This window comes from Oncorhynchus mykiss, chromosome 15 (genome assembly GCF_013265735.2).
Source record: "Oncorhynchus mykiss isolate Arlee chromosome 15, USDA_OmykA_1.1, whole genome shotgun sequence".
In the NCBI taxonomy this organism is placed as follows: Eukaryota; Metazoa; Chordata; class Actinopteri; order Salmoniformes; family Salmonidae; genus Oncorhynchus; species Oncorhynchus mykiss.
Window position 1 is genome coordinate 27,422,304 of NC_048579.1, and position 27,804 is coordinate 27,450,107.

At 43.7% G+C, this 27,804-nt stretch overlaps 1 protein-coding gene across 4 annotated transcripts; it reads right to left on the reverse strand.

Annotated features, from left to right (window-relative positions):
- nfx1 (nuclear transcription factor, X-box binding 1) lies at window positions 1-26,685 on the reverse strand. Of its 4 annotated transcripts, none has more exons than XM_036944198.1 (25): window positions 26,646-26,685; window positions 26,367-26,460; window positions 21,213-22,232; window positions 20,805-20,966; window positions 17,763-17,840; window positions 17,428-17,533; window positions 8,665-8,736; window positions 7,982-8,121; window positions 7,663-7,762; window positions 7,310-7,527; window positions 7,131-7,228; window positions 6,928-6,958; window positions 6,734-6,816; window positions 4,859-4,967; window positions 4,338-4,457; window positions 4,085-4,164; window positions 3,656-3,886; window positions 3,327-3,400; window positions 3,078-3,176; window positions 2,919-2,960; window positions 2,634-2,732; window positions 2,314-2,380; window positions 949-1,094; window positions 614-718; window positions 1-469 (listed from the first exon to the last, which is right to left on the reverse strand). In XM_036944198.1, the coding sequence occupies exons 2-25, from the start codon at window positions 26,386-26,388 to the stop codon at window positions 394-396; spliced, it is 3,378 nt and encodes a 1,125-aa protein (XP_036800093.1). In that variant the 5' UTR covers window positions 26,389-26,460; window positions 26,646-26,685; the 3' UTR covers window positions 1-393. The 4 variants fall into 4 exon arrangements, with proteins under 4 accessions (XP_036800093.1, XP_036800092.1, XP_036800091.1 ...); XM_036944197.1 differs by having other exon boundaries at window positions 26,546-26,683; XM_036944196.1 differs by lacking the exon at window positions 26,646-26,685 and having other exon boundaries at window positions 26,367-26,617.
- Between the last annotated feature and the right edge of the window lie 1,119 nt (window positions 26,686-27,804).

Genomic DNA, 27,804 nt, shown 5'->3' on the forward strand with positions numbered 1-27,804 from the left:
CCCATTGAAAAATTGCTTTATTGAAATAAGGTGTATGGTACGTCCCCTCGTAGAATACAACATACTGGTAGTCCTGCATTGAGAACAAGTGAAAATTGCTACCTATAAAAACACAATCAATTATTATTTTCAAAGTCTGGAGTACGCATTTGCGGGAAGAAAGCACTAATGCCACCGAACAATGTTCATGGCACCGTTTCAAACGTAACACTTTTTATATGGTTACAAATCCCAAATACTTATGTAGTGACACGTGTTGGCCTTCAAGAGAAAAATAACCTAAATGAGAGAGGGGAAATAGCATCACAGATTTCCAAAAATCGTCGGACCGCAGACGCATTCTTAGTTTAGTATGATTGTTACATCATGCAGCTTGCTTCTTTTGTGCCTTCATTAATCCTGGACATCGAAGTAGTCAATCACCGGCTCTTCTTTGACTGCCTTGGACCAGCTGCTCACACTGTCAGCCCTGATGTCAAAAACAATAAACACAGTTAACTAGCTAGTTACAAGTCATTGGGACATTATGAGAGGACACAAACTAAGAACCATTTGTGTGTGTTTGTGGCGTGACTATATGGGACGTTTTGTGAGTGCAAAGACCCAGGCTTACTTGCTGCTATGTTTGATATGGGCAATGGGTGGAGGAGCCCTCGGGACCCCAGTGTCTCTCTCCATCAGGGAGGTCAGGGTTGAGTTAGGACAGGCAGACTTCCCCCTGCACACAGCAAGAAGCACAAAGACGTAGCACATCCTCAGAATGACTTCACATCTTTTCGTCAGTTGTTCACAATACACGTCTATTCATACAAAATATAACCAGCTGATACAGTTGCACAGACAGTAATACGTAGTCTTTTTCAAGTTATAACAGAAATGTGTCTACTTCGAGATAGTCAGAGTGTAACTTGCCTCACTAAAGAAACGTTTCCCTGTTGAGGTGTTTACCTGATGGCGGTGATGACTACGTTGCGTTTGGGCTCGCTGTCGTAGCTCACACTCTCCACGTTGTAGGCCTCGGCCAGCTCGTGGACTAGCTTCCTGTGCTCCCGGTTCATTGGGGGGAAGCAGTGGCTCCTTTTGGACTGTTTACCCTGCAAACGGGTTCCACACAGTCACTCAGACTTCATGTTTCCACTATGAAAGATTGTTCCGAGTTACCCATTTAAGGTTTAAATAAAAACATTTGCATTTCCACTCAGTTCATGACATTTTGTCCTAAACATTGCAAGCTAACGGAGCCATTTCACTTGACGTTACTCCGACTAAATTAGTATTTTTCAAATGTTTTCAGAACCAAAAGGGATAACTGACGACAAATAGAATCCATTGCGGACATTATCAATACCCATCATAATAACCAAGGACATTCAAATGTGTTTCAAGCCTTTCTAGCACTCAAACTAAGTGGACCAGAAGCTTTTAGCCAAATTCAGTCTCAATGCAAATTGAACGTCCTTTAGTAAGCTGGAAGTGGTTTAGGGAAACACAGTCATGTATAGGAAAATGCTGGCCCTGCATTAAGTGTTCCAATCTTGCCCCATTACATCTAATTGCTCAAAGGTAATGCTCTTAATACATTGTTCTCTGTTAAAGAGGTGGGTGACATTTCACTTGGGAAATAGGCGTCTTTATTCCTATACCTGTGCTTCTCGAAGGTCAAATCAATTCTTATTTGTCACATGCACCAAATGCAACAGTTGTAGCAACCATGAAATTCAGTTCTAAGAAAGAGTTAAACAAATATTTACAAAATTAACTAAAAGTTAAAAAATTAACACAAAATAACAATAACGAGGCTATATACAGGGGGGTACCGGTACAGAGTCAATGTGTAGTACATGTTAGTCGAGGTAATATGTACATGTAGGTAGGGGTAAAGTGACTATGTTTAGATAATAAACAGCAAGTAGCAGCATTTTAAAAATAAAAAATAAAAAGGGGGGGAGTGGGTCAATGCATATAGTCCATGTAGCCATTTGATTAATTGTTCAGCAGTTTTATTGCTTGGGGGTAGAAGCAGTTAAAGAGCCTTTTGGACCTAGCCTTGGCTCTCCGGTACTGCTTGCCGTGCGGTAGCAGAGAGAACAGTCTATGACTTGGGTGGCCAGAGTTTCTGACAATTTTTTGGGCATTCCTCTGACACCACCTAGTATATAGGTCCTGGATGGCAGGAAACTTGGCCTTCTGTGTGAAAATCACCCTATTCCCTATTTAGTGCACTACTTTTAACCAGGCCACATAGGGTTCTGGTCAAATGTAGTGCACTATTATTGGAAATAGGGTCCCAAATCATGTCTATTGGTCCCTTACCTTGCTGGTCAGCTCAACCAGATTCTTGATCTCCTCTTCTATCTCGCTGACAAACTTAAAATCTTTTCTAAAATGTGAAAAATACAGAAATGATGTGATCATGGTAAATATTATCCATCAATGAAAATGTGAAAACATGTCTCAAAAAGGACACCGGTCGTGGCTCGAGGTACATAGGCGCCATAAATTCACCTTCAATTGGGGAAATAGAAGCACCACAACAACATGCACACGGACACTAGAGTATTTGAAAACGCTGTCATTGTGGTGAACTTTGACCTTGGCATGCAGTGAAAATACTCTATGTATTGGTACACCACCTGGCATCAACTCTGAGGCTGTCACTGTACGTTGAGGAGGAGGAGCGCATATTGAAGGGGTCCACTGACGGGTCAATCTGCAGGGCCTCAGCCAATCGCCTGTCAGGACAGACACACACAGGCAGACAAAAGGTCCAGAGATCAAAAGACAGGAGAAGGCTCTCAAGTTGACAGCACATTGGAGGAAACAAATCAAGTTGACAGCCAAAAGCTGTGCATTTTAAAATGTCACGAGAGCTACAAATAGTAACTGTGTGCGTGTGGAGTAGCAATGTAACAACTGACCTGTTCCTTTCCAGTGCAGCACACCCCTCATCACACTCCAACCTGAGCCAGAACACACATTCAAATAAGCAATATATGGCACGCTCATATTTAGTACAACGTGATTTACTGGAAGTGTTTTATGCTGTAAGTTTGGAATCAGGTTTGGTCCCATCTTACTTGGTGTGTTTCATCTCCTTCTTAGTGATAAGACCCATGTCTACAGTGTCACCGAGCTGCATGTCAGACAGCTTACTGGCCATGGCAATGGCTGCATACCTACAGAACAGGGACACACATCTAGTTACGACACACGCGGTCAAGTTCTGAAAAGATCGTGAGGGAATAAGCGCAAACTGGTTTAGAGCACGCCTTCAGATAGATCTAGAAACCATTGATTCTACTGTAGAAGAACCCACGCACACCAACCTCTGATGGGCACTGGCTGCTTCCGTGCACACCACAGTTTCCTTTCTCCGACCGCAGTCGCACTGTAGCGCCACCTGTGGGATAGAGGTGGAAACTGACAAAAGCTGGCCACAAGAAGACTTCTGCTGCAGTCCAACAATGCTGCCTGCGTTCCATCTCCGTGTCTGTTCCATGTGCCCAGTATTTGAAGAGTTACGGTCTTTGTTTACTGTCACAATGTCACCCTAGATGTAGTGCAGTCTCTAAGGCACAGGGTTAACACATATGTCATTTTGCCTTGATTTAAAAATCACTCGAGTCACTTGGGTGAACATCTCGTTTTTTTGTACCTTGGCAGTGCAGGTGCTGCCCGGGCAGCTGGTGCCCTTGTGGCAAGGGGCGTTGCAGGGGTGGCCACAGTTGGGCCGGGGAAGCAGGCAGGGCTGGCGGCAGACGCCCTCGGCCAGACACTCGGCCCGGTGACAGATGCGGCGGCAGCGGTGGAGATCACACAGCAGAACCTTGTTGCAGGCCAGGCCACAGGAGATGTCCTGAAGGTGGCACGGGATGTTGCTCCTTCGCTGCGGGGGGGGGGGGAGGGGACGGCTTTAGTGGACGGGTCGTGACTATGGGCGAGTCCCAAATGGCACCCGATATAGTGCACTACTTTTGACCAGGGCCAGTAGGGAACAGGGTTCCATTTGGGACGCACCGTATGCCTTTAAAAAGAGGCGCAGGTTTGAAGGTTAGGTAGAGGCGGCTAACATCAGCGACGTTACCTCATGCTTTCCCATGCACCACTTCTGAGTGAGGTAGGTACAGGGTGGGCACTTCTCCTCACTGTGGCAGTTGTGGAACACTGAGGACAAAGAAAAAGTATGAGACCATGAGGAATATACATTTGCAGACGGTTTTGTCAGAGACGGTAAAATAGATGTCAAGATTCCTAAATGTACATATATATTTCTGCTCTCCAATAAAGCATATTTGAAACTAAGTGAAAAAGCAGTAGTCCCTACTGCAAGGTTTTACCTGGGTGGTCACACTCGTGCCTCCTGGTACACGGGTTCTTACACTCTGGGGGCTTGGTGCCACAGGCGATGGGGGGGAACAGGACACTCACCCCACAGTGGCACGCCAGCTCATCAAAACCTACACACATGAAACAGGCAGAGACTCAGAGGGACGTGGCCTATGAGAACCGACTGTATGTCTGGGGTGAGACTTTGCGAATGAGGCCATGCGATCTCAATGATCGAGCAATAACGTACCGTATCACGCCAACTAAACACATGTTGGATGTTAACAGGATACTACAGTAAGTGTACATTTGACCCTAAGTGGAAGTTAAGAATCGCCCCCAACAGTCCACTGGTATAGCAAATGGCTTTCTAGGAAGTGCACTAGACTAAAGATAAGATGAGGCACATTTGAACTACAAAGAATCCCAAAGCCCGGGTAAAATGTGTCAATTGACTGGCATCTGTGCTGCATCTGCTGGCATGTGAACATCTGTGTTGGCAGTGCCACTGGGACCTCTGATTGGAACTCACTGGTTTGCCAGCAGGGTTGGCAGTTCCCACGGTGACAGAGCTCTTGGCAGCGGTGGAGGCCACAGTTGAGCTTGTAGCCACAGATCAGAGAGCACTTGTGTTCCGCGCCCTAGGGGGAGGGGGGACATACTGTATGTCAGTGTGACAAGTTAGATAGTAGGTAGGGGAGGCAGTGCCTTCGGAAAGTATTCCGACCATTGACTTTCTCCATAATTTGTTACGTTACAGTCTTATTCGAAAATGTATTAAATTGTTCATTTTTCACATCAAACTACACACAATACCTAATAATGACGAAGCAAAAACAGGTTTTTAGAAATGTGTTAATTTATACAAAAAAAAATAAACTGAAATATAACATTTACATAAGTATTCAGATCCTTTACTCAGTTCTTTGCTGAAGCACCTTTGGCAGCGATTACAGCATCGAGCCTTCTTGGGTATGACGCAACAAGCTTGGCACATCTGTATTTTGGGAGTTTCTCCCATTCTTCCCTGCAGATCCTCTCAAGCTCTGGCAGGTTGGATGGGAAGCGTTGCTGCACAGCAATTTTCAGGTCTCTCCAGAGATGTTTGATCGGGTTCAAGTCCGGGCTCTGTCTGGGCCACTCATGGACATTCAGACTCATCCCGAAGCCACTCCTGTGTTGTCTTGGCTGTGTGCTTAGGGTCGTTGTCCTGTTGGAATGTGAACCTTTCATCCCAGTCTGAGGTCCTGAGTGCTCTGGAGCAGATTTTCATCAAGGTCTGTTTATCTTTGCCTCGATTCTGACTAGTCTCCTAGTCTCTGCCGCTGAAAAACATTCCCACAGCATGATGCTACCACCACGCTTCACCGTGGGGATGGTGCCAGGTTTCCTCCAGACATGACGCTTGGCATTCAGGCCAGAGTTCAATCTTGGTTTCACCAAACCAGAGAATTTTGTTTCTCATGGTCAGAGAGTCTTTAGGTTCCTTTTAGCAAACTCCAACCGGACTGTCATGTGCCTTTTACTGAGGAGTGACTTCCATCTGGCCACTCTACCATAAAGGCCTGATTGGTGGAGTGCTGCAGAGATGGTTTTCCTTCTAGAAGGTTCTCCCATCTCCACAGAGGAACTCTAGAGCTCTGTCAGAGTGACCATCAGGTTCTTGGACACCTCCCCTCCTCCAATTGCTTAGTTTAACCGGACAGCCAGCTCTAGGAAGAGTCTAGGTGATTCCAAACTTCTTCCATTTAAGAATGATGGAGGCCACTGTGTTCTTGAGGACCTTCAATGCTGCAGATATCTTTTGGTGTCCTGCCCCAGATCTGTGCCTCCACACAATCCTGTCTCAGAGCTCCACGGACAATTCCTTCAACCTCATGCTTTGTTTTTGCTCTGAAATGTACTGTCAACTGTCGGACCTTATATAGACAGGTGTGTGCCTTTCCAAATCATGTCCAATCAATGGAATTTACCACAGGTGGACTATAATCAAGTTGTAGAAACATCAAGGATGATCAATGGAAACAGGATGCACCTGAGCTCAATTTCAAGTCTCATAGCAAAAGGTCTGAATACATATGTAAATAAGGTATCTGTTTTTTTTCTCTTCCTAATACATTTGCAAACATTTCTAAAAACCTGTTTTCGCTTTCTCATTATAGAGAATTGTGCGTAGATTGCTGAGGATTTTTTATTTTTTTTAAGCAATTTTAAAATAAGGCTGTAACGTAACAAAAAAAAAGTCAAGGGGTCTGAATACTTTCCAAAGGCAATGTATGTCAGTGATTCACCAGTTCAGCTAATTAGAGTATGACTTGTGGCTTTACCTAATGACTGTGCCCTTTCATAACTGGGTGACACACGCACGAACGTGCCGCACGCACGCACACGCCTTTTGGTTACTCACCACACAGCACAGCTCGCCACATTTGTGTCGGCCACAGGAGCGTTTTTTGAGGCAGCGCTTCTCACAAGTAAAAATCAGTCCATCTAGAATTAGGAGGAAAGGAAAGAGACTTAAGAGAAGAGTAAAGTACAGGACAGATCTACTTTAACTAAGTACAGTAGCAACACCACCTCAAAGAACAATCAAAATATCACCTTCATTCTGGATGACTGCACAGGGAACATCCTGAAAAAAAAAGGTCTTCAGTGGTGCCCTTTGGTACAACAGAACTCCACCTCCATTTACAACGGTGTGCAGTCTATACAGAACATTGCATTTGAAGAGTTTTACTCAAGATACAAAAAAAAAAAAAAAAACACCACCATAGGTATACAGTACTTTTTTTTCGAAAACTAACCTTGGTCTTCGAGCCGCATTTGCATTTGATGGTGGAGGTGAGCGAGCAGGGACCGCAGCTTCCCTCATGGCACAGCTTCTCACAGATGTGGATGGTCTCTGGAATGACGGGGAAAACAAGTCAACACATTTGATATGCCATAGAGAGGTTATACATGAGGACACAGTGTCTTGTGTTACCGCTGGAGCCGCAGGGCAGAGGCTTGCTGCAGGTCTTGCCACAGGAGGGGATGGGGTCGGAGCAGCTGCGGCGTTCGGGGTAGCCCAGCTCCAGGAGCTTGGCCAGGGCCGTCTGCCCACAGGGGCAGCTCCTTACTAGCCTGGGGGAGCGTGGGCACGGCTTGCACGGCCCAGGGTGGCACACCTGCTCACAGCGGTGGGCCTCACAGTCCAACATCCTAGGATAGGGTGGAGGGGGGAGACGTATCACAAATGAATGTATGAATATGATACAATCTATCTATATCTAGAATATTATTCTTACAGGAGAAAAGTTGTTTCCTAGTAATCTCAAGCTGCTGGTTTGAACTTACTTGCCACATGCTTTCTGACAGCAGAAGTGACCTGAGCCATCAAAGCGGTCTTTATCCGTCCCACAGAGTACCTCCCGAGACACAACACCGCAGTAGCACACTGCGACAGCAGGAAAGAACCGATGAGACAAAACAGAACGCATCAGAGTGAAATCCATCACATTGGCTAAAACCATGAGGCATCATTACTCATCACAAATTCCTCATTGTCAAGGAATGCCATTTTAACTGTTAAGGACAGAAATGTTTTTGGTCAGATCACATGGTCAGGGAGAACTCCTGACCCAGAAAAAAGACCTATTGGGAGTGAGTAGCTCACCCTGCTTGACCTGTAGCGGGCAAGGCTGGCACAGTCCGCTGTGGCACACCTGGGTACAGGTGTGTTCGGAACAGTTGAGGGTGGCGCCACACTGCTTGTCACAGTGGATGGCAGTGGCCTGGCCACACCGCATTGGCTGACTGCAGAGAGAAGTATGGAGGTATTTTACCGTGAGTGGAGGCGGGCTCAGGGTTTCTTATACCCGAGTAAGTGACAGGGACATCAAATCAAAATCAAATCAATTTATATAGCCCTTCTTACATCAGCTGATATCTCAAAGTGCTATACAGAAACCCAGCCTAAAACCACAAACAGCAAGCAATGCAGATGTAGAAGCACGGTGGCTAGGAAAAACTCCCTAGAAAGGCAGGAACCTAGGAAGAAACCTAGAGAGGAATCAGGAGTATATTTGGCAGCCTAAGCAAAGGCGTGTAAATTAACAGTGGGTTATTATTGTAGAAATGATAAACGGACCTACACATTCTCAAATAACTGACCTTTTTCTGGCCCGCAAATACGACCCTCTGCTGAATTTGGAAATCCTGATTAGGCACTCGAGACAAAATTATTGCCCACCTCTTCCATATATAGTGCACTAACTATGACCAAAACCCTTTGGGCATCATGTAGGGAAAAGGGTGCCGTTTGGGACTCAGACATTAGGTCAGGAGGATATACAGTACCTGGTTCTTCCGCAGGTGCATGCTTTGGTGACAGAAGCAGGACACTGGGGACAAGGTCCTGGGTGACACAAACTGGTGAGACACAACCAAGGATGTAAATTAACATTTTTCCATTTGTAGCAGTGATACTCCCAACATACAAACATTTAGAAGCACCAGAAAATACACTGCTCAAAAAAATATAGGGAACACTTAAACAACACAATGTAACTCCAAGTCAATCACACTTCTGTGAAATCAAACTGTCCACTTAGGAAGCAACACTGACTGACAATACATTTCACATGCTGTTGTGCAAATGGAATAGACAACAGGTAGAAATTATAGGCAATTAGCAAGACACCCCCAATAAAGGAGTGGTTTTGCAAGTGGTGACCATAGACCACTTCTCAGTTCCTATGCTTCCTGGCTGATGTTTTGGTCACTTTTGAATGCTGGCGGTGCTTTCAATCTAGTGGAAGCATGAGACGGAGTCTACAACCCAAACAAGTGACTCAGGTAGTGCAGCTCATCCAGGATGGCACATCAATGCGAGCTGTGGCAAGAAGGTTTGCGGAGTTTGTCAGCGTAGTGTCCAGAGCATGGAGGCGCTACCAGGAGACAGGCCAGTACATCAGGAGACGTGGAGGAGGCCATAGGAGGGCAACAACCCAGCAGCAGGACCACTACCTCCGCCTTTGTGCAAGGAGGAGCAGGATGCGCACTGCCAGAGCCCTGCAAAATGACCTCCAGCAGGCCACAAATGTGCATGTGTCTGCTCAAACGGTCAGAAACAGACTCCATGAGGGTGGTATGAGGGCCCGACGTCCACAGGTGGGGGTTGTGCTACTGCTCAACACCGTGCAGGACGTTTGGCATTTTACCAGAGAACACCAAGATTGGCAAATTCGCCACTGGCGCCCTGTGCGCTTCACAGATGAAAGCAGGTTCACACTGAGCACGTGACAGACGTGAGAGTCTGGAGACGCCGTGGAGAACGTTCTGCTGCCTGCAACATCCTCCAGCATGACCGGTTTGGCAGTGGGTCAGTCATGGTGTGGGGTGGCATTTCTTTGGGGGGCCGCACAGCCCTCCATGTGCTCGCCAGAGGTAGCCTGACTGCCATTAGGTACCGAGATGAGATCCTCAGACCCCTTGTGAGACCACATGCTGGTGCGGTTGGCCCTGGGTTCCTCCTAATGCAAGACAATGCTAGACCTCATGTGGCTGGAGTGTGTCAGCAGTTCCTGCAAGAGGAAGGCATTGATGCTATGAACAGGCAAGCCTGTTCCCCAGACCTGAATCCAATTGACCACATCTGGGACATCATGTCTCGCACTACCACCAACGCCACGTTGCACCACAGACTGTCCAGGAGTTGGCGGATGCTTTAGTCCAGGTCTGGGAGGAGATCCCTCAGGAGACCATCCGCCACCTCATCAGGAGCATGCCCAGGCGTTGTAGGGAGGTCATACAGGCACGTGGAGGCCACACACACTACTGAGTCTCATTTTGACTTGTTTTAAGGACATTACATCAAAGTTGGATCAGCCTGTAGTGTGGTTTTCCACTTTAATTTTGAGTGTAACTCAAAATCCAGACCTCCATGGGTTGATACATTTGATTTCCATGGATAATTGTGTAATTTTGTTGTCAGCACATTCAACTATGTAAAGAAAAAAGTATTTAATTAGAATATTTCATTCATTCAGCTCTATGATGTGTTATTTTCGTGTTCCCTTTATTTTTTTGAGCAGTGTATATTATTTTATTGATTGTGCAAGAACGTCAAATAAAAATACAAACGCAGAGACAGTATGAGAGGTCAAGAGAACGAGAGTCAATAGAGTACTAACGAACAATGGAAACTGTTTTCCCCCTGTAATAAGGAATTATTGATCAATGGTTCAGAGACATGGGAGGAATATGGTCTTCTGAAATAGGATACTTGTTATTTGGCCATTGGCTACTTTTATTGCAAGGAATTGTAATTGGTCAACCACAGGCTAGGGCTGGGTTATGAAACTACATACTGTCCCTTTGTTCTGGGGAGAGAATCACTGGAGAGCATCCCTGAGGACAGGGGAGAATGACCATCTACCTCCCCGTATGATTTGTCCTCTTTGAATAAAGCCATTTCCCTACTATTGATTTGCTTTGGCGTTTGTTATTGAAGAATAACAAATTGCTAACATTTGGTGCCGTGACCCGGATTAATTGGTCTCAACAACAAGAAAAACGTATCAACTGTGTTGATCCAGAAGAAAGAGAAAAGGCTGAGCGCAACCCACAAGGGAGTCAACTCTTAATCTCCTGATCGATGGCATAATTGCTGGGTGAGTCTAGACCAATATCATTTTAAAAGAACCAAAATCAGGTTAAAATAAGCACATGCAATAAGTGATATCTGATGTATAAGAGTTCAAGTCCTTTGTTCTATTACAGACTTTCTTTGTTCTCTCTGAAAAAGGTTTGAGGCCTGTGTCTTTGTTCTCTATTATAGGGGTTCAAGTCCTCTATTAAAAAGGTAAAGTATTTTATTTTTGTGAAACCGTGTTGCATAGAAGTGAGTTGCTAGTTGAGTAGCAATTTTTACACGTGGTTAATAGAAGTCTTCAACAAGCTTTTTGAAGTGAACATAAGTTATGGGTAGCCAGGCCCTACAGAGACAAATGTGTTCTAGAAGGGGTTTGAGTCCTTAAAAAGGGGTTTTATACATTTATTTAACCTCAATAAAGAAACGTCCTCCCACTGTCAAACTGCGTTTATATTCAGCAAACTTAACATGTGCAAATATTTGTATGAACATAAGATTCAACAGACAAACTGAACAAGTTCCACAGACATGTGACTAACAGAAATGGAATGTGTCGTCCCAGAACAAAAGGGGGGTCAAAATCAAAAGTCAGTAAGTATCTGGTGTGGCCACCAGCTGCATTAAGTACTGCAGTGCATCTCCTCATGGACTGCACCAAATTTGCCAGTTCTTGCTGTGAGATGTTCTCACTCTTCCACCAAGGCACCTGCAAGTTCCCGGACATTGGCCCTAGCCCTCACCCTCCGATCCAACAGGTCCCAGACGTGCTCAATGGGATTGAGATCCGGGCTCTTCGGGCTATGGCAGAACACTGACATTCTTGTCTTGCAGGAAATCACGCACAGAACGAGCAGTATGGCTGGTGCATTGTCATGTTGGAGGGTCATGTCAGTATGAGCCTGCAGGAAGGGTACCACATCTTCCCTGTAACGCACAGCGTTGAGATTGCCTGCAATGACAACAAGCTCAGTCCGATGATGCTGTGACCATCATGGACTGGGAAGGTCTGACACTCCACCACCAAAAATCGGTCCCACTCCAGAGTACAGGCATCGGTGTAACGCTCATTCCTTCAACGATAAACGCCAATCCGACCATCACTCCTGGACACGACGAAGGCTAGTAACATCACTCCTGGAACTTTATTGAAGCTATATGTTAAAAACCTCCTAATGATTTATTCTGTACTTAGTTTGAAATGTTTCTTCGATCGGTAATATCAATTTTTGAAGTTGTCGTCTGATATAACGCTCACCAGAATTAGCGTTTGGATATGTATACCAAACGCTCTAACAAAAGAAGGTATTTGGACATAAATAACGGACATTTTCGAACAAAACAAACATTTATTGTGGACCTGGGATTCCTGGAGTGCTTTCTGATGTAGATCAAAGGTAAGGGAATATTTATCATGTAATTTCTTGTTTATGTGGACGCCATCTTTGCGGCTGTGGTGTTTTTAAATTGAGCACCGTCTCAGATTATTGCATGCATTTATTTTTCCGTAAAGTTTTTTAAAAATCTGACAGTGGTTGCATTAAGGAGAGGTATATCTATAATTCCATGTGTATAACTATATTATCATCTAAATTTACTTTGAGTATTTCTGTTGAATGATGTGGCTATGCAAAATCACTTGATGTTTTTGGAACTAGTGAATCTAACGCGCCAATGTAAACTCAGATTTTTTTATATAAATATGAACTTTATCAAACAAAACATGCATGTATTGTGTAACATGAAGACCTATGAGTGTCATCTGATGAAGATAATTCAAGGTTAGTGATTCATTTTCTTTATTTCTGGTTTTTGTGAAGGCTATATTTTGCTGGAAAATGGCTGTGCTTATTGTGGTTTGGTGGAGACCTAACAATCGTTTGTAGTGCTTTCGCTTAAAAGCCTATTTGAAGTCAGACACTTTGGTGGGATTAACAATGAAAATAGATTTAAAATGATATAAGACACATGTATGTTTTAGGAATTGTAATTATGAGATTTTTGTGGTTTGAATTTTGGCGCCCACTATTTCACTGGTAGTTGTCATATCGATCCCGGTATTGCAGCCATAACAGGTTAAAACCCTTTACAATGAAGATGTGAGAAGTTATTTGGATTTTTACGAATTATCTTTGAAAGACCGGGTCCTGAAAAAGGAAAACTTTTTTTCTGAGTTTATATATATTTTGAGGTTAATATATAAACAGATACTATATAACTTTTGAAGTTAATATAATGCCATTGTTAAGTGACAAAACCACTCTGGAAAAGGGTCAAATAGCTCCTCCGGATGTGAGAATGAGAAATATTTTAAATTCAGTCTAGTGATATGAAGAACCATTTCAAAGTAGAGAAGTGTAGGCAAGAGATAAAGAAATATTCCGTCATTGTTGACAAAGATGGAATCTGTCTGATACACAAAAAGCATGGGGCAAAAATACAGAAAATATCTAATTCCCTGACAAAGGCACAATGGTCTTTAACTGTAATAGCCGAAGAAAGAGAACTGGATGAGATTTTTTTTTCTGGAGAATCATGACAGGACGTTGCAGAGAGACAAATAAAGTTTGAAAGCTCTTGGGTGAACACATCAAAACCTTGAAAGAAGAAATTCAACAATTACAGGCAAGGGTCGTAAAAACAGACTTGGCTCCAACATGTGGAGGACCATTTGTTTCTTCAATCCACCCTTAGGCTGAGTTGCGCAAGGATGATCGGGTTTCAAGCATCTGGTCAGCACTGCCTGGCTTTGGGTCAACAGAAACAGACAGCGGTGACGAACGATGTCTTAGGCCATCCAGAACACAGGCTGTAAAAGGTAGTAAAGAGAAACCTCCGGTGATAGCATTCACACATAAATCAGCATCTCCAAATCAGTTGGATGAAAGGTCAAATACTTTGGAACATCAAGTAGAAGTGGATATGAAAACGTGGGACCATTTGAAGCATTATAAGAAACTCCACAATCTACATCCTTATGATGGGTTACAGTTACCAGCCTTTGTTTTGAACAACCGTGAACATGGTGTACATGAAGAAAAGGTTTATAGAGCTGTGGGTGGTGAACAGGAAGATGTGGCCGATGGATGGAGAGCCATACATGTTTTCTTTAAAGGTCTGACCAATGCAACCACCAAGTGGGGAGAGAGAACCAAATGTGTTCAAAAAAACGAAATAACCATTTGTTGAATTTGAAGAAAAGTTTAGAGCAGAGGTGGTAACCTGACATGGAAGATGAAAATGACCCATTTAAAAAAAAAAAAAAATGATGTTAGAGTTGTACAGGTTCCGAGTGAAACCAACAACATTCAATCAGCAGAAGAGAAACCTGGTGTATGTCATTATTGCAGGTTTTCTGGTCAATGGCAACGAGAATGTCAGAAAAGGAAAAGTTAATTTATGAGAAGTGGCCAGGGGAAGCAGGGTCCGTCTAAGGGAAAATGGAATCAAGACAACAGCCCCAATGACACAATGTTGATGCAGAAATGTAAAAAGCTCTCGTCTCAGCAGCAGAGTTTGCTGGATGCTGTGGAGGTAAACTAATGGACTCTCTCTTACGTCCCATCTGCTGTACATATTAAATCGGATGGAATATGTGTGAACATGATGGTTAACAACGTTGCAGTAGATTATTTTGAAGATTCGGGTGCTGAAGTCACTGTATTGCACATATCTTATGCAAAACATATGTTCTCAGTACACGGGCAAGAAGATGAGAACAACAGGAGTGGACGACGACGACATATGAAACAGACCAAACCATTATCAATTTCTATTGGGCCAATGAAGATTGATGCAGGGGTCATTTGAACAACCTGTTAGGCCTTGACTTTATTATGCAACTTGACTCCACATTGAACATTTCTGAAGGGAAGGTGACGTGGCAAATTAGACAACTGCAGGGATCTACAGTTCAGAACCATGCTATTTGGACTATGAAGAAAAATGAGTGTGGAACTCTGGATACAGAACCACTGTGCTGGACAGGTGTTAACCCACCTTGCACAAAACAATATCCCCATTAGCAAGGAAGCTATGGACGCTAATAAAGTAGTGATTAAAGAATTATGGGACATGGGTATAGCTGAAAAGACACCATATAATCCAGCTACTCTGATGTATCCTACAGATACCACATTACTTGGACACGACTGTTAATAAGAGACGGTTTTGGATCAGCTCTCCGATGGGTTGATAGAGTCATCCGTTGGAAAACCCTGAGTTTCATCTTATACACAGATGGTTCAAGCATTGTGGAGGTGGGTGTGAGAGGCAGGCTTGGGCATGGGTAGTTACTACAATGGACCCATGTCACTACCAGGCACGTTAGATTTGAGAAAAGCAGACGTTCCCTTTATGGAGTGACAATGCTTAACTATTGCATATAACTCTAAAGCAGTAGGGGAAGCAGAAAGACAAGTAAAAGAGGTGTGGGGAATAACTACCAAGGTGGGACATGACGTAGTGCCAGGACAGTGGGTGATGGTAAAAACTATGTAAGAGACACATTAAGGCCAAAATGGGAAGGCCCTTATAAAGTTTTGCTCATAACGAGGTCAGCAGTAACAGTCCAGGGAAAATCACAGCGGATACACTTTACTCGTTGCAAGGTTGTCCATTTTGATGACAAAGCGGAGCCTGGAGAATAAAGAACTGCTTGATAAGCAATCTGGGGCCAATCCCGGGTGAAGAAGCATAGTAAAATGATCAGAAACTGATAAGCTTCTATGTTGTACACCGCAGTAATCATATTAGGGATATCTTGGTGAAATGTCCAACATTTTCTTGAAAATTGGGACATGCTTACTTAGGGAAATCTGTGAAATATATTTTTTTCTGGAAAAGAGGACATGTTACTTCACTTTTTGTTTCCTTCATTACAGATAAGAATCTAGTGTCTTCGGTTCAAGGACTGTACCTGAAATGATACAAGATCACCGGTGAAGTCCAGCCAGTGGAACGGAAGAAGAATTCCTCACTACCGGCAGACTGTCAGAACATCATATTTAATAGTTATCTATGTGGGACTGATACCAGTGTGGAAGAGCTTGTCACTTAAAGGACTTGATGAATGATTACCTTGTCAATTGTACAATTGAATATTGTCTTTTTTTGTGTGAGTTTCCTCCTAATACAGGATGTGGTAGGAATCGGGACATCATCATTATACCCGTTAATACCTATTTTCTTTCATTTTGTTTGAAGTCTGTACTTGCTGTTACAATAAGAAATAAATGTGCCCTTTGTGTTTTATAGAAATGCAAGGTGTTTAATGTGAATGACTTCACGCTTACTACTAATGTTTTTTTATACTGCCTATTTTTTCATGTTTTTCACATTTTTTAAAAATGTTCTAGGGGGGAGTGTAGGATAGGATACTTTGGCCATTATTTATTATTTGGCCATTGGCTAGTTTTATTGCAAGGAATCCTAATTGGTCAACCACAGGCTAGGGCTGGGTTATGAAACTACATGCTGTCCCTTTGTTCTGGGGAGAGAATCACTGGAGAGCATCCCTGAGGACAGGGGAGAATGACCATCTACCTCCCCGTATGATTTGTCCTCTTTGAATAAAGCCATTTCCCTACTATTGATTTGCTTTGGCGTTTGTGTTATTGAAGAATAGCAAATTGTAACAATTGAGATCGTCTATTGGGTCTATAAATTCTAGATAGTGCACTTCTGATGCACATTTTGTGCCCTAAAACTATTAAGTAACCCTGTAATTACATTTGTTTATTATAAAAAGCTTAATACATGTCATTGAAATTGCAGTTATTTGTGGAATATTAGGTTTCTACATTGTGTAAAATCACCATTTTCCTATCGAGACGCATTAGTGACACTTGTACACTTTCTTACGAACATCAAGTTTGTGAGTGATGACATGAAGGAGACATTCATTAGTATAATCATTGATCTTCTTAAGAAAATTATCCTTTGTTTTTGTGCCCCTCAAATGTTCCGATATAGCCTACTAGTAAATTTACCAGGTTGCTAGCTAGCTAATGAGGTAACATGACTGAACAAGGTGTAAACAGCCACAGAGTTGTTTTAGAATGTCCCGCGACATGGTTTTTGAACGTAAAATGAACGTAAAATGCAGCCCATAGGAAGAAAAAAAACATTTCCCCAGGAAAAAGGGTAATATCTTTTGATCTATTTGGGCTAGAAACGTTTCCGCTGTAGTAATGGTAGAACCATGATGCTAACAAATATATGCGCTCTAGGACACTCGGAAACAACGGTAGAGCAAAGCCTAGTCATTACAACAATTTATCTGGGTGATTTGTTTTCTAGGCACTGGTGCACCCAAGCAAAAATATTTAGGAGCATATGCAACCAAAATTGTGTCCAGGGCTCGAAAGTGCAACAACCACAGGGGACACAATCAAGACAACCACTTCATGTTGTAGAACAGCAGATTGTTATGTGGTGGTGGGTTATGCATGTGTTGGGTTGTGGCTCACATGTTACAGGGGTGCTTGCAGTCTGCTCCGCTCCTCTTCTTCCCACACATGTCTCCACAGCTGTGTGGGATCTCACTACGCTGGAACTCTGGGTTGGTCGCTTTGCCTGTCAATCATGGCAGAATAATTAAACAGTACAGGGAACTAACTCCAGAAATCAGGACAAGGACATTGATTCCTACTACTTGTTTATGTGACCTTTACTTTACCAGGTTAGTGTCATTGAGATTAATAATTATCTCTAATACACAAAGCATCTCAAAGAGAGCGAAAGACTAGGGATGCACGACAGGGTAGGAATAATGGCTAAAATTGGCTATTAGCTAATCCCTTACCACAGAAGCACTTGTAGACGTTCGGGGGTTGGAAGACAACATTCTGACAGGCCGGACACCGCCACCCATCATTTGTTTCTGCAAGTGAGAGCAAAGTTTGCATATCACATAGACCAATTTACAAAGTACTTCATCAGCTAAATGGTGAGTCACAATATATCTTAGATTGTAAGGTTGTACTCTAAGTTGTAAAGGACCTCCGCCACCCGAGCCACAGTCTGTTCACACACTGCTATCATCTATCCTGGCAGCCTCCCCCGCACCTCTCTGATTCAGAGGGGTTGGGTTAAATGCGGAAGACACATATCAGTTGAACGTATTCAGTTGTACAACTAACTAGGTATCCCCCTTCCCTTTCCTGGGGCGGCAGGTAGCCTAGTGGTTAGATGGTTGGACTAGTAACTGAAAAGGTTGAAAGAACGAATCCCCAAGTTGACAAGGTAAAAATCTGTCTTTCTGCCCCTGAACAAGGCAGTTAACCCACTGTTCCTAGGCCGTCATTGAAAATAAGTGGTTCTTAACTGACTTGCCTAGTTAAATAAAAGGTCAAATTAAAAATAAATGAAATGTTATGTCACATGCGCCAAATACCAAAGGGGTAGTAGACCTTACAGTGAAATGCTTACTTACAAGCCTTTAACCAACAACGCAGTTAAGAAAAAAAGGTGTTTGATCTTATGAGTAAATACTGAATACTTTTTTTTTTTTTAACTACTAATTTGATGGTTGCAGCAATCAATTGGCCCATTAACAATCACCCATATTAGCAAATGTATTTCATTTGAAGCTTCACATTTTTCTGGTATAGGCTACTTATCATAATGAACGTTCTCAGCAAAATGCCTGCGACAAGTGATCGTGTTGATAACTTTCGGTTTATCGTCCAAGCTCCACGAGACTGAAAAACAGCTTCTATCTCCAGGCCATCATACCGTTGAACAGCCATCACTAGACAGCTAACAGTCCGGTACTCTGCCCTGAACCTTGAGATTAATTCCCCATGTATTTAGAGTCATTGAACGCTGGTCACCTCATTCTGTTTTATATACTTTTGTTTACTCATCATGCATGTATATACTGTATTCTCAACATAGCTCATCCTAATATACCTACTGCTGTACATACCATCTTCCTTCCAAATTATATACTGTCTAAACACACCATGTTTTTATATTCTGGATTCTGACATGCTCACACTAATATCTACTCTTTATTGGTAATTGGACTTGTTCTGTGATTTCTTGTTTAGATTTTGTATTATTTGCGAGACATTTTACTGCACTGTTGGCGCTACTAACATAAGCATTTTGCTGCACCTGCTAGAATGCCTGCAAATCAGTGTAACCGACCAGTAAACGTTTATTAGATTTCTAGTACAGTAGTAACATCTCATCTCTGCACATTAGCTGACACTGCATGTCACCAAGGGAGTACTCCAAGGCTTGATCCTATGCCCCACGCTCTTCTCAATTTTCAGCAACAACATAACTCAGGCAGTAAGAAGCTCTCTCATCCATTTATCTGCAGATGATACAGTCTTATACTCAGCTGGCCACTCCCCTAATTTTGTGTTAAATTCTCAATAACAAAGCTTTCTTAGTGTCCAACAAACTTTCTCTGCCCTTAACCTAGTTCTGAACACCTCCAAAACAAAGGTCATGTGGTTTGGTAAGAAGAATGCCTCTCTCCCCACATGTGTGATTACTACATCTGAGGGTTTAGAGCTTGAGGTAGTCACCTCATACAAGTACTTGGGAGTATGTCTAGACAGTACACTGTCCTTCACTCAGCAAATATCAAAGCTGCAGGCTAAGGTTAAATCTAGATTTGGTTTCCTCTACTGTAATCACTCCTCTTTCACCCCAGCTGCCAAACTAAACCCGATTCAGATGACCGACCCACCCATGCTAGATCACGGAGATGATCGGCAGGAAAGGGTGCTCTCGAGCAGTTCTTTCCTATTCAGCCATCACACTTGCCACCAATGCTCATTATAGGACACATCACTGCACTATATACACACTCCTCTGTAAACTGGCCATCTATGTATACTCTTGCAAGACCCACTAGTTTAATCTTATTTATAAAACCCTCTTAAGCATCACTCCCCCCATCTGAGATACCTACTGCAGCCCTCATCCTCCACATACAACACCTGTTCTGCCAGTCACATTCTGTTAAAGGTCCCCAAAGCGCACACATCCCTGGGTCGCTCCTCTTTTCAGTTTTCTGCAGCAAGCGACTGGAACGAGCTGCAACAAACACTCAAACTGGACAGTTTTATCTCCATTCAAAGACTCAATCATGGACACTCTTATTGACAGTTGTGGCAGCTTTGCATGATGTATTGTTGTCTCTACCTTCTTGCCCTTTGTGCTGTTGTCTGTGCCCAATAATGTCGGTACCATGTTTCATGCTGCTGCCATGCTTTGCTGCTGCCATGCTGTTGTCATGCAGTGTTGTCATATGTTTTTTATTTAACTAGGTAAGTCAGTAAAGAATAAATTCTTATATACATTGACTGCCTACTCCGGCCAAACCCCAAACCCGGACAGCGCTGGGCCAATTGTGCGCCGCCCTATGGGACTCCCAATCACAGCCGGTTGTGATACAGCCTGGAATCGAACCAGGGTCTGTAGTGACGCCTCTAGCACAGATGTAGTGCCTTAGACCACTGCGTCACCCATGCTGTGTTGTCTTCGTTCTCTCTTTATGTAGTGTTGTGTCGTCCTATATTTTTAATCCCCGGTCCCCGCAGGAGGCCTTCTTGTAGGCCGTCACTGTAAATAAGAATTTGTTCTTAATCGACTTGCCTAGTTAATTTTTGTAATACATTATTTTAAATATTTAAGATAAGGTCACTGGGGCCACATTTTTGCTACAGTGATATTGTAGCATCATCAATGTACAGCAGTACCATCTGTCGAGCAGAATTTGCATTCCTGTATTGTCTGTGTGGGGGAAGCATTGTGCCCATCTATGGAAGACTATTGTGTTGAAAGTCATGAATAAATGAAGAGCTGGAGGGACTGTTAGGCCTACCGTCTGCCTGGGAGGCTGGGGAGCGGGCCCACTTCTTGATGCAGTTGAGATGGAAGACGTGGAAGCAGCTGTGGCAGCTCCAGACTGGAGCCATGACTCTGATCACCTCACAGCACACCATGCACTCATACTTCTCCTCAGACAGCTGCTCGATCAGGCAACCTGGACAGATATGGAGGAGAGAGACAAGACCAAAAGCATGACATCTTCTCAAATGGATCCTATTCCCTATATAGTGCACTCTTTTGGACCAGGACCCATAGTAGTGCACTATGTAGGGAATAGGGTGCCATTTGGAACACACAACTAACATAACTACTTTCAGAACAAACTCATTCACATTTTCTATTGTTTTGTTTTTTTTTACTCTGGGACTTTTTGAAAAACTGTGAAACTTCGCCCTCTCACCTGTCTGAGTCTCCTTGCTCTTGTTGGGCACGTTGTCCCACCTCTTCTGTCCAGGCCTGTGGTCTGAGTTGAGTGTTCTCCTCTGGCCTCTGTCCTGTAGGGGGGTGCGTCTCGCCTGGCCTCTCCCCTGACTCCTCCAGCTGGGCTCCTCTTCAGTGCCAGAGCCCAGTTTATCACGATGGCCAGAGGGGATGTCTCTGGCTCCCCTCTCATGGTCCTTCTCCTGGGGATATTCTTTGATAGGCCCCTGGCGTCGCTTGGGCTCAGGGAATTTCTGTTGAGCGTCGACGTGGGGGTTCCTTTCTTCGGCTCTCCCTCCTTTTCGGCTTCTGGCCCCCATTTCTGATGGTGGGGTTTCTTCTCTGGGCTCAGCAGGGTCCCAGCCTCCTCCTCCTGTAGCGTGGCTGTCGTGGTTCTCCTGCTTTTCCAGAGAGTGAGGAGGTCCTTTCGCACTCCTCGCACCTCTCTCTTCTCTCCGCGGCTCCTGGCTGAACCGTCGGGGTTTTTCAGGGCGGGTGTCCTGGTGGTCTTCGTGGGCAGGCCCCACCTCTACACTCCAGCCGCCAGGGTCTCCTCGACGCCAGCTAGGCCCGTCTATGGGGGGTGTTCCAGGCCTGTAGCCACCACCACCACCCAGTCCATGGTGGCCCCTAGGTAAGCCAGGGGGGCCCGTGTCGACCCCAGGCCTGTTCCACCTTGGAGGCTGGCCCCTTGAGCCCCGGCCCCCTCCCCCACCACCTCCGTTAGCCCCTCTTCCTCCTCTTCCTCGACCCCTTGATACATCCTCTTGGTGGTAGGGAGGAGGATGGAAATTTACAGGGACCGTTGAATTGTCATGGACTTGAGATTGTTTGACCCCATGGTGAAAATGGCCTTGCTGCTGTTGCTGCGGTGCTGGGCCGTAATTATTAGAACCACTCCAGTTACGGTTGTGGCCCTCTCTGTTCCGACACCTCCTGGATTGCTGCTGGTTACATTTCTGTCGTGCTGAAGTCTCATCTGGATTCAAATCCAGAGAGTCTATGCATAAAAAAAGAAAAAAAAGCCTACTTGTTAGTGAGTGGCTTGGCATGAAAGTTGTGAAGCCGCATCATAACTACAGTGTAGACGCAGGCAAGACAGGCTTGACAAGTGACTCCAAAGACAACAATGTTGACTTGGGAGTCACGTGCCAAGGCTATGAGTATGACAGCTCTGAGTATGACAGACATTCTATTCAGGACGGCCTGGACTTTGACACGAGAGCACGTCATCGAGCTAAGTTGGCCTCACTATCATTACAGAGAATTAAGCAACAACGTTGGCTATTTGTTTGAGACGCTCACTGGCTGACTTTAGACGAGCAAGGCCAGAGCCATTGTTAAAAAAATAAAAAAAATTGGGTAGCTGGCTGGCGCATGAGTCAACCAGTACTAGCCTAGATTATGTAGCTCGTCAGCTTCTCAGGCTAAAGTTCAATGAACATGCAGCTCACATAATGTGGTCACAGCAATGACTGTATATGAAATGGGCCACACTGGCAGAGTAGGGAAGGGAGCAGTGTATAAGCGATATATACAGCGGGGCAAAAAAGTATTTAGTCAGCCACCAATTGTGCAAGTTCTCCCACTTAAAAATATGAGAGATTTTCATCATAGGGACACTTCAACTATGACAGACAAAATGAGAAAAAAAAATTCCAGAAAATCACATTGTAGGATTTTTAATGAATTTATTTGCAAATTATGGTGGAAAATAAGTATTTGGTCACCTACAAACAAGCAAGATTTCTGGCTCTCACAGACCTGTAACTTCTTCTTTAAGAGGCTCCTCTGTCCTCCACTCATTACTTGTATTAATGGCACCTGTTTGAACTTGTTATCAGTATAAAAGACACCTGTCCACAACCTCAGTCACATTCCAAACTCCACTATGACCAAGACCAAAGAGCTGTCAAAGGACACCAGAAACAAAATTGTAGACCTGCACCAGGCTGGGAAGACTGAATCTGCAATAGGTAAGCAGCTTGGTTTGAAGAAATTAACTGTGGGAGCAATTATTAGGAAATGGAAGACATACAAGACCACTGATAATCTCCCTCGATCTGGGGCTCCACGCAAGATCTCACCCCGTGGGGTCAAAATTATCACAAGTGAGCGGTGAACGGTGAGCAAAAATCCCAGAACCACACGGGGGGACCTAGTGAATGACCTGCAGAGAGCTGGGACCAAAGTAACAAAGCCTACCATCAGCAAGGGCATTGAAGATGAAACGTGGCCGGGTCTTTCAGCATGACAATGATCCCAAACACACCGCCCAGGCAACGAAGGGGTGACTTCGTAAGAAGCATTTCAAGGTCCTGGAGTGGCCTAGCCAGTCTCCAGATCTCAAACCCATAGAAAATCTTTGGAGGGAGCTGAAAGTCCGTGTTGCCCAGCAACAGCCCCAAAATATCACTGCTCTAGAGGAGATCTGCATGGAGGAATGGGCCAAAATACCAGCAACAGTGTGTGAAAACCTTGAAGACTTACCCTTTGTTGGCAACGTTTTCTGTATATAACAAAGTATTGAGATAAACTTTTGTTATTGACCAAATACTTATTTTCCACCATAATTTGCAAATAAATTAATTAAAAATCCTACAATGTGATTCTGTATTTTTTGTAATTTTGTCTGTCATAGTTGAAGTGTACCTATGATGAAAATTACAGGCCTCTCATCTTTTTAAGTTGGAGAACTTGCACAATTGGTGGCTGACTAAATACTTTTTTGCCCCACTGTATTATTATTTATAGGAACTCTATATCTGAACTCTGGGCACAAGCTACCTAAACATTTTATCTACCCCGTCAAGAGGGGGCGAAAGGCTTGGGCCGGCCTAGGCCATTTATAGACGCTAAATAGAGTGTGCAAAGCTGTAATCAAGGCAAAGGGTGGCTTCTTTGAAGAATCTCAAATATATTTTGATTAACACTTTTCGTTACTACATGATTCCATGTGTTATTTAATAGTTGATGTAGTTGACCCAGAGGATGGGTTTGAATCTGTTGGAGCTAGCAATAACAAGGGAGAGGGTATATCGAGGAGGGTTGATGTCAAGTTCAAACAGAGTGAGCCGGACTACAGTTTGAGTTCTGGAGGTGAAATGGAAGGGGTAGAAGGTGTTGTGAAGAGCTCAGAGCCCGAGCAATGCATTGATGGACGGTTATGATAAGACACATTTGGTCCAGAGGGAGTGAGATTTTTTTGAAGAGGGTGGAACCAGGCCTTTTGGCTGATCCATAGTTGTTTTCAGGTTGGGTGGAAAAGTTGGTGGGTGCTGTTGAGTCGGTGAAGGTAACCCGATGTGCACTTATGTTAGTGTTTCTTCAGATCAGAGGGAGCAGGCGCTCCATGCGACGCAACCTGGGCCAAGATCTGTTTCTCGCTTTGCTCATTAGGAACAGGGCACCATTGAAAGGAGTGATTTCTTTGGTAGCGTTAAGGAGCAGTTGGAAGATTCCTGGTGTCTGTGACACCCGTTGTTTGGTGCGATGCAGACCCGGTGGGTGAGCATGGTGAAACAGAGAAGCCCCTGTTAGTCCTTTTGAGTCAGTCTTAACCCGACATGGTCATGTTAGGATGTATCAGTTAACCTGTTAGAGCATTTGTGGCGAATGCGCTGTTTCAGGTTAAACGTTTATGGTCATGCCGCAACTGTGTGTAGGAGGGAGATTCCAAGATGTGGGAAGTGGGCATGGGTAGTTTCGGTGGAAAAAGTTGTGTGCTTCAACTTTAGGGGTGTCCATGTTGCTGGGGATCGGAAGTGTATGGTGCGAGAGAGGCAGGTTGAGTAGAGTCAGAGTAGTGCAGAAGGTGCTGTATGCTAAAACAGTGAATAAAGTAGAGGATAGGTCAAGGGTGAGATTCTGAGAGGATCCTTGTGAATGGTAGATCTGTGCCAGCATAGAGGGATACGTCAATGAATGATATGCTTCAGTAAGGTTTGCTTCTTAGTGTTCATAGCAGTGTTTATCAACTGCACTGCAGAAATGGAAAGTAAATCACAGAAAATAGATGTGTTGTCAGCTGCATAAAAGTACTTGGGGGTACAAGATGACTTCAGAAGAGTTACATGGTGTGTTGAGTGGTAGTGTCCCATCCTCTCAAGCTGTTGGCCTGGGGTAGGATCAGATAGGGTTAAAGTACTGGAATAAGGAGGTAGGTTTTAATGAGTAGTGTTAGTTGGCATGGTAATTTTAAAAAATTTAAAAAATTCAGTTTCACATTTCTATCACAAAGTGTAATGGATCTATACTATAGTTCAGTTGTGGTAGTAATTTAACATATTGGATGCAAACTGCCATTAAACCTCACCTGAATATATTGTTTTTAACAAAAATTAAAACGTGTCAGATTGTCACTGAGGTTGGAGTAACAATATGTTCAACTACTTAAGACATTGGCTCGAATCTAGGTTGTGCCTTCACATTTCGACAAAATTAACTACTATGGAGGAATTTAACTTCTCAAACCCTGGCCTTGCCTGCTTGGTCTGTTTCACAAGCGTTGCGGAAGTATCGCGATGTTCCGTCTTTGGGCTTAGACTTCTATCAATTGGGGAAAAGAGACTCATATCATATTCATTTGTACACTGTATACATCTGAATCTCGGAAAAGTTGCTTCCAGTTTCAGACATGTCTTAAGGTCCCGTTCGCCTGGGTCAAACAAAAACACTAATTATAGGCCTTTGATCACATGGTTGTAAAGTTCATGCAGTCCACATGTAGGACAGTTATCCCCATAATGCAACACACTAAAATGAGACTTTGCAGAAGTGACCCGCTTGAACTGAGTGAGCCCCCTTACCACAAAGCAGAGGTTTCTGTTTGAGGAATACAGTATGTCAACCTAACTCACGTTTCCACTGACACTCCGCTCTTGCGTCTTTCTACGCCTGCTATGTTGGGTTACTGAGTGAGTGAGAGATATGACACTGCCAGCTAGCTTGCTAACGTTAGCTGAGTGCAATTTGGCAGTTCAACACAAACCCTGTAATTTCACTTTGAATTTCCATTTGCTATGATTGGGCTAAATAGCATGAGATACTTAAATGATTATCCACTCTAGTTAAAACTGAAGTGAGCAATCTAGTTAGCTAGACAGTTAGCTAACTGCTAGCTAAACTACTTTACCTGTGACTGAGCCCTCAGCCATTCAATCACACAGTTGGCAGTCGCTCACGTTCTTCTCCCACGCGAAGTTTGTAGCTAAGATTTTTTTAAACAGCTGTTGGGAGATTAACAACCAGAGATTAAATGCCACTTTGTATTTATTATTCCCACAAAAACAATAACATGTCTCCCCTCCTTACATGATTGATTGCGGTATAAACGAACGGTTGTGTGAAACACGAGCTCTGACGATTCTTCCTGCAAAGGAGTTTGAAGTTATGGAACTTTATTGAGACTCACCCGCAGGACGGTTAGCCTTCTGGTCGGAATAACCACAAGGGGGACAGACCCGTCCCTGTCCACAGACAGTGTCACCAGATACCATTGACTTTAGAATGAAATATAACTGGACTGGACTGAAATAAATGAAATATAATAGAACTGAACTTAAATAAATAGAATATAACTGAACGTAGACTCTGTGAATTACTTTGCCAAGAGCAGAACCGCAGATATTGAGATGAGCGAGATAGAAGGCAGCGCACCAAAACAGCGGGGAATTTGAGGCTCGTGCTTCAATGCTTTTAGTTGTTGCGGAAATTGACCCACTTTGCTGTTTACTTTTTGCACCTATGTCATGTTACTAAGTCTACCTTTAACTCAAGTAGAATAGTATAGCATGGAATGATCTACTGTCCTCCATGCTAGGTTCAAAATATACCCTTCTTCAACCTAGCCTCAATGGAGGAAATTCTTCCCACAGTATTGTACAGACAAAGGATCCCACAATATTGTACAGACAAAGGATCACACCCCTAGGCCTACACATCCATCACAGCCATAGTGTCTAAGCGAGGCCAGACAGACAGTCATGGAAGGAATCAGGGTCGACAGAGGCTATGATGGATGTTTTGTGGACTTGGATCACTGGGCTGTTGATTTAAAAAGATTTCAGAGATAATGCAACTCTGCAAAAGGTTAACTCTCTGAGATGATATGCCAGGCTATAAGTTCATAAAGAGCTTGGTCAAATGCAGTCTATGCTTAATTTTCAGTCAAGAATATTTTCGGATAGTGATTTGTTATCATGTTAACCTCTCATCATTGTCTTTATATACAGTACCAGTCAAAAGTCTGGACACACCTACTCATTCAAGGGGTTTTCAGTATTTATGCTATTTTTGACATTGTAGAATAATAGTGAAGACATCATTACTATGAAATAACACATTGGAAATCATGTTGTAACCAAAAAAGTGTTAAACAAATCTAAATGTTTTAGATTTTAGATTCTTCAAAGTAGCCACCCTTTGCCTTGTTGACAGCTTTGCACACTCTTGGCATTCTCTCAACCAGCTTCACCTGGAATGCTTTTCCAACAGTCTTGAAGGAGTTCACACATATGCTGAGCACTTGGTGGCTGCTTTTCCTTCACTCTGCGGTCCAACTCATCCCAATC

What these genes read in the sequence shown, in the direction of transcription:
- nfx1 (XM_036944198.1), bottom strand. Translation starts at nt 26,388, where the DNA reads ATGGCTGAGGGCTCAGTCACAG. An exon ending in CGTCTACAAGTGCTTCTGTG is followed by an intron (nt 17,534 to 17,762) that starts GTAAGGGATTAG and finishes CATGATTGACAG; the next exon opens with GCAAAGCGACCAACCCAGAG. An exon ending in TGCAAGCACCCCTGTAACAT is followed by an intron (nt 8,737 to 17,427) that starts GTGAGCCACAAC and finishes GTGTCTCACCAG; the next exon opens with TTTGTGTCACCCAGGACCTT.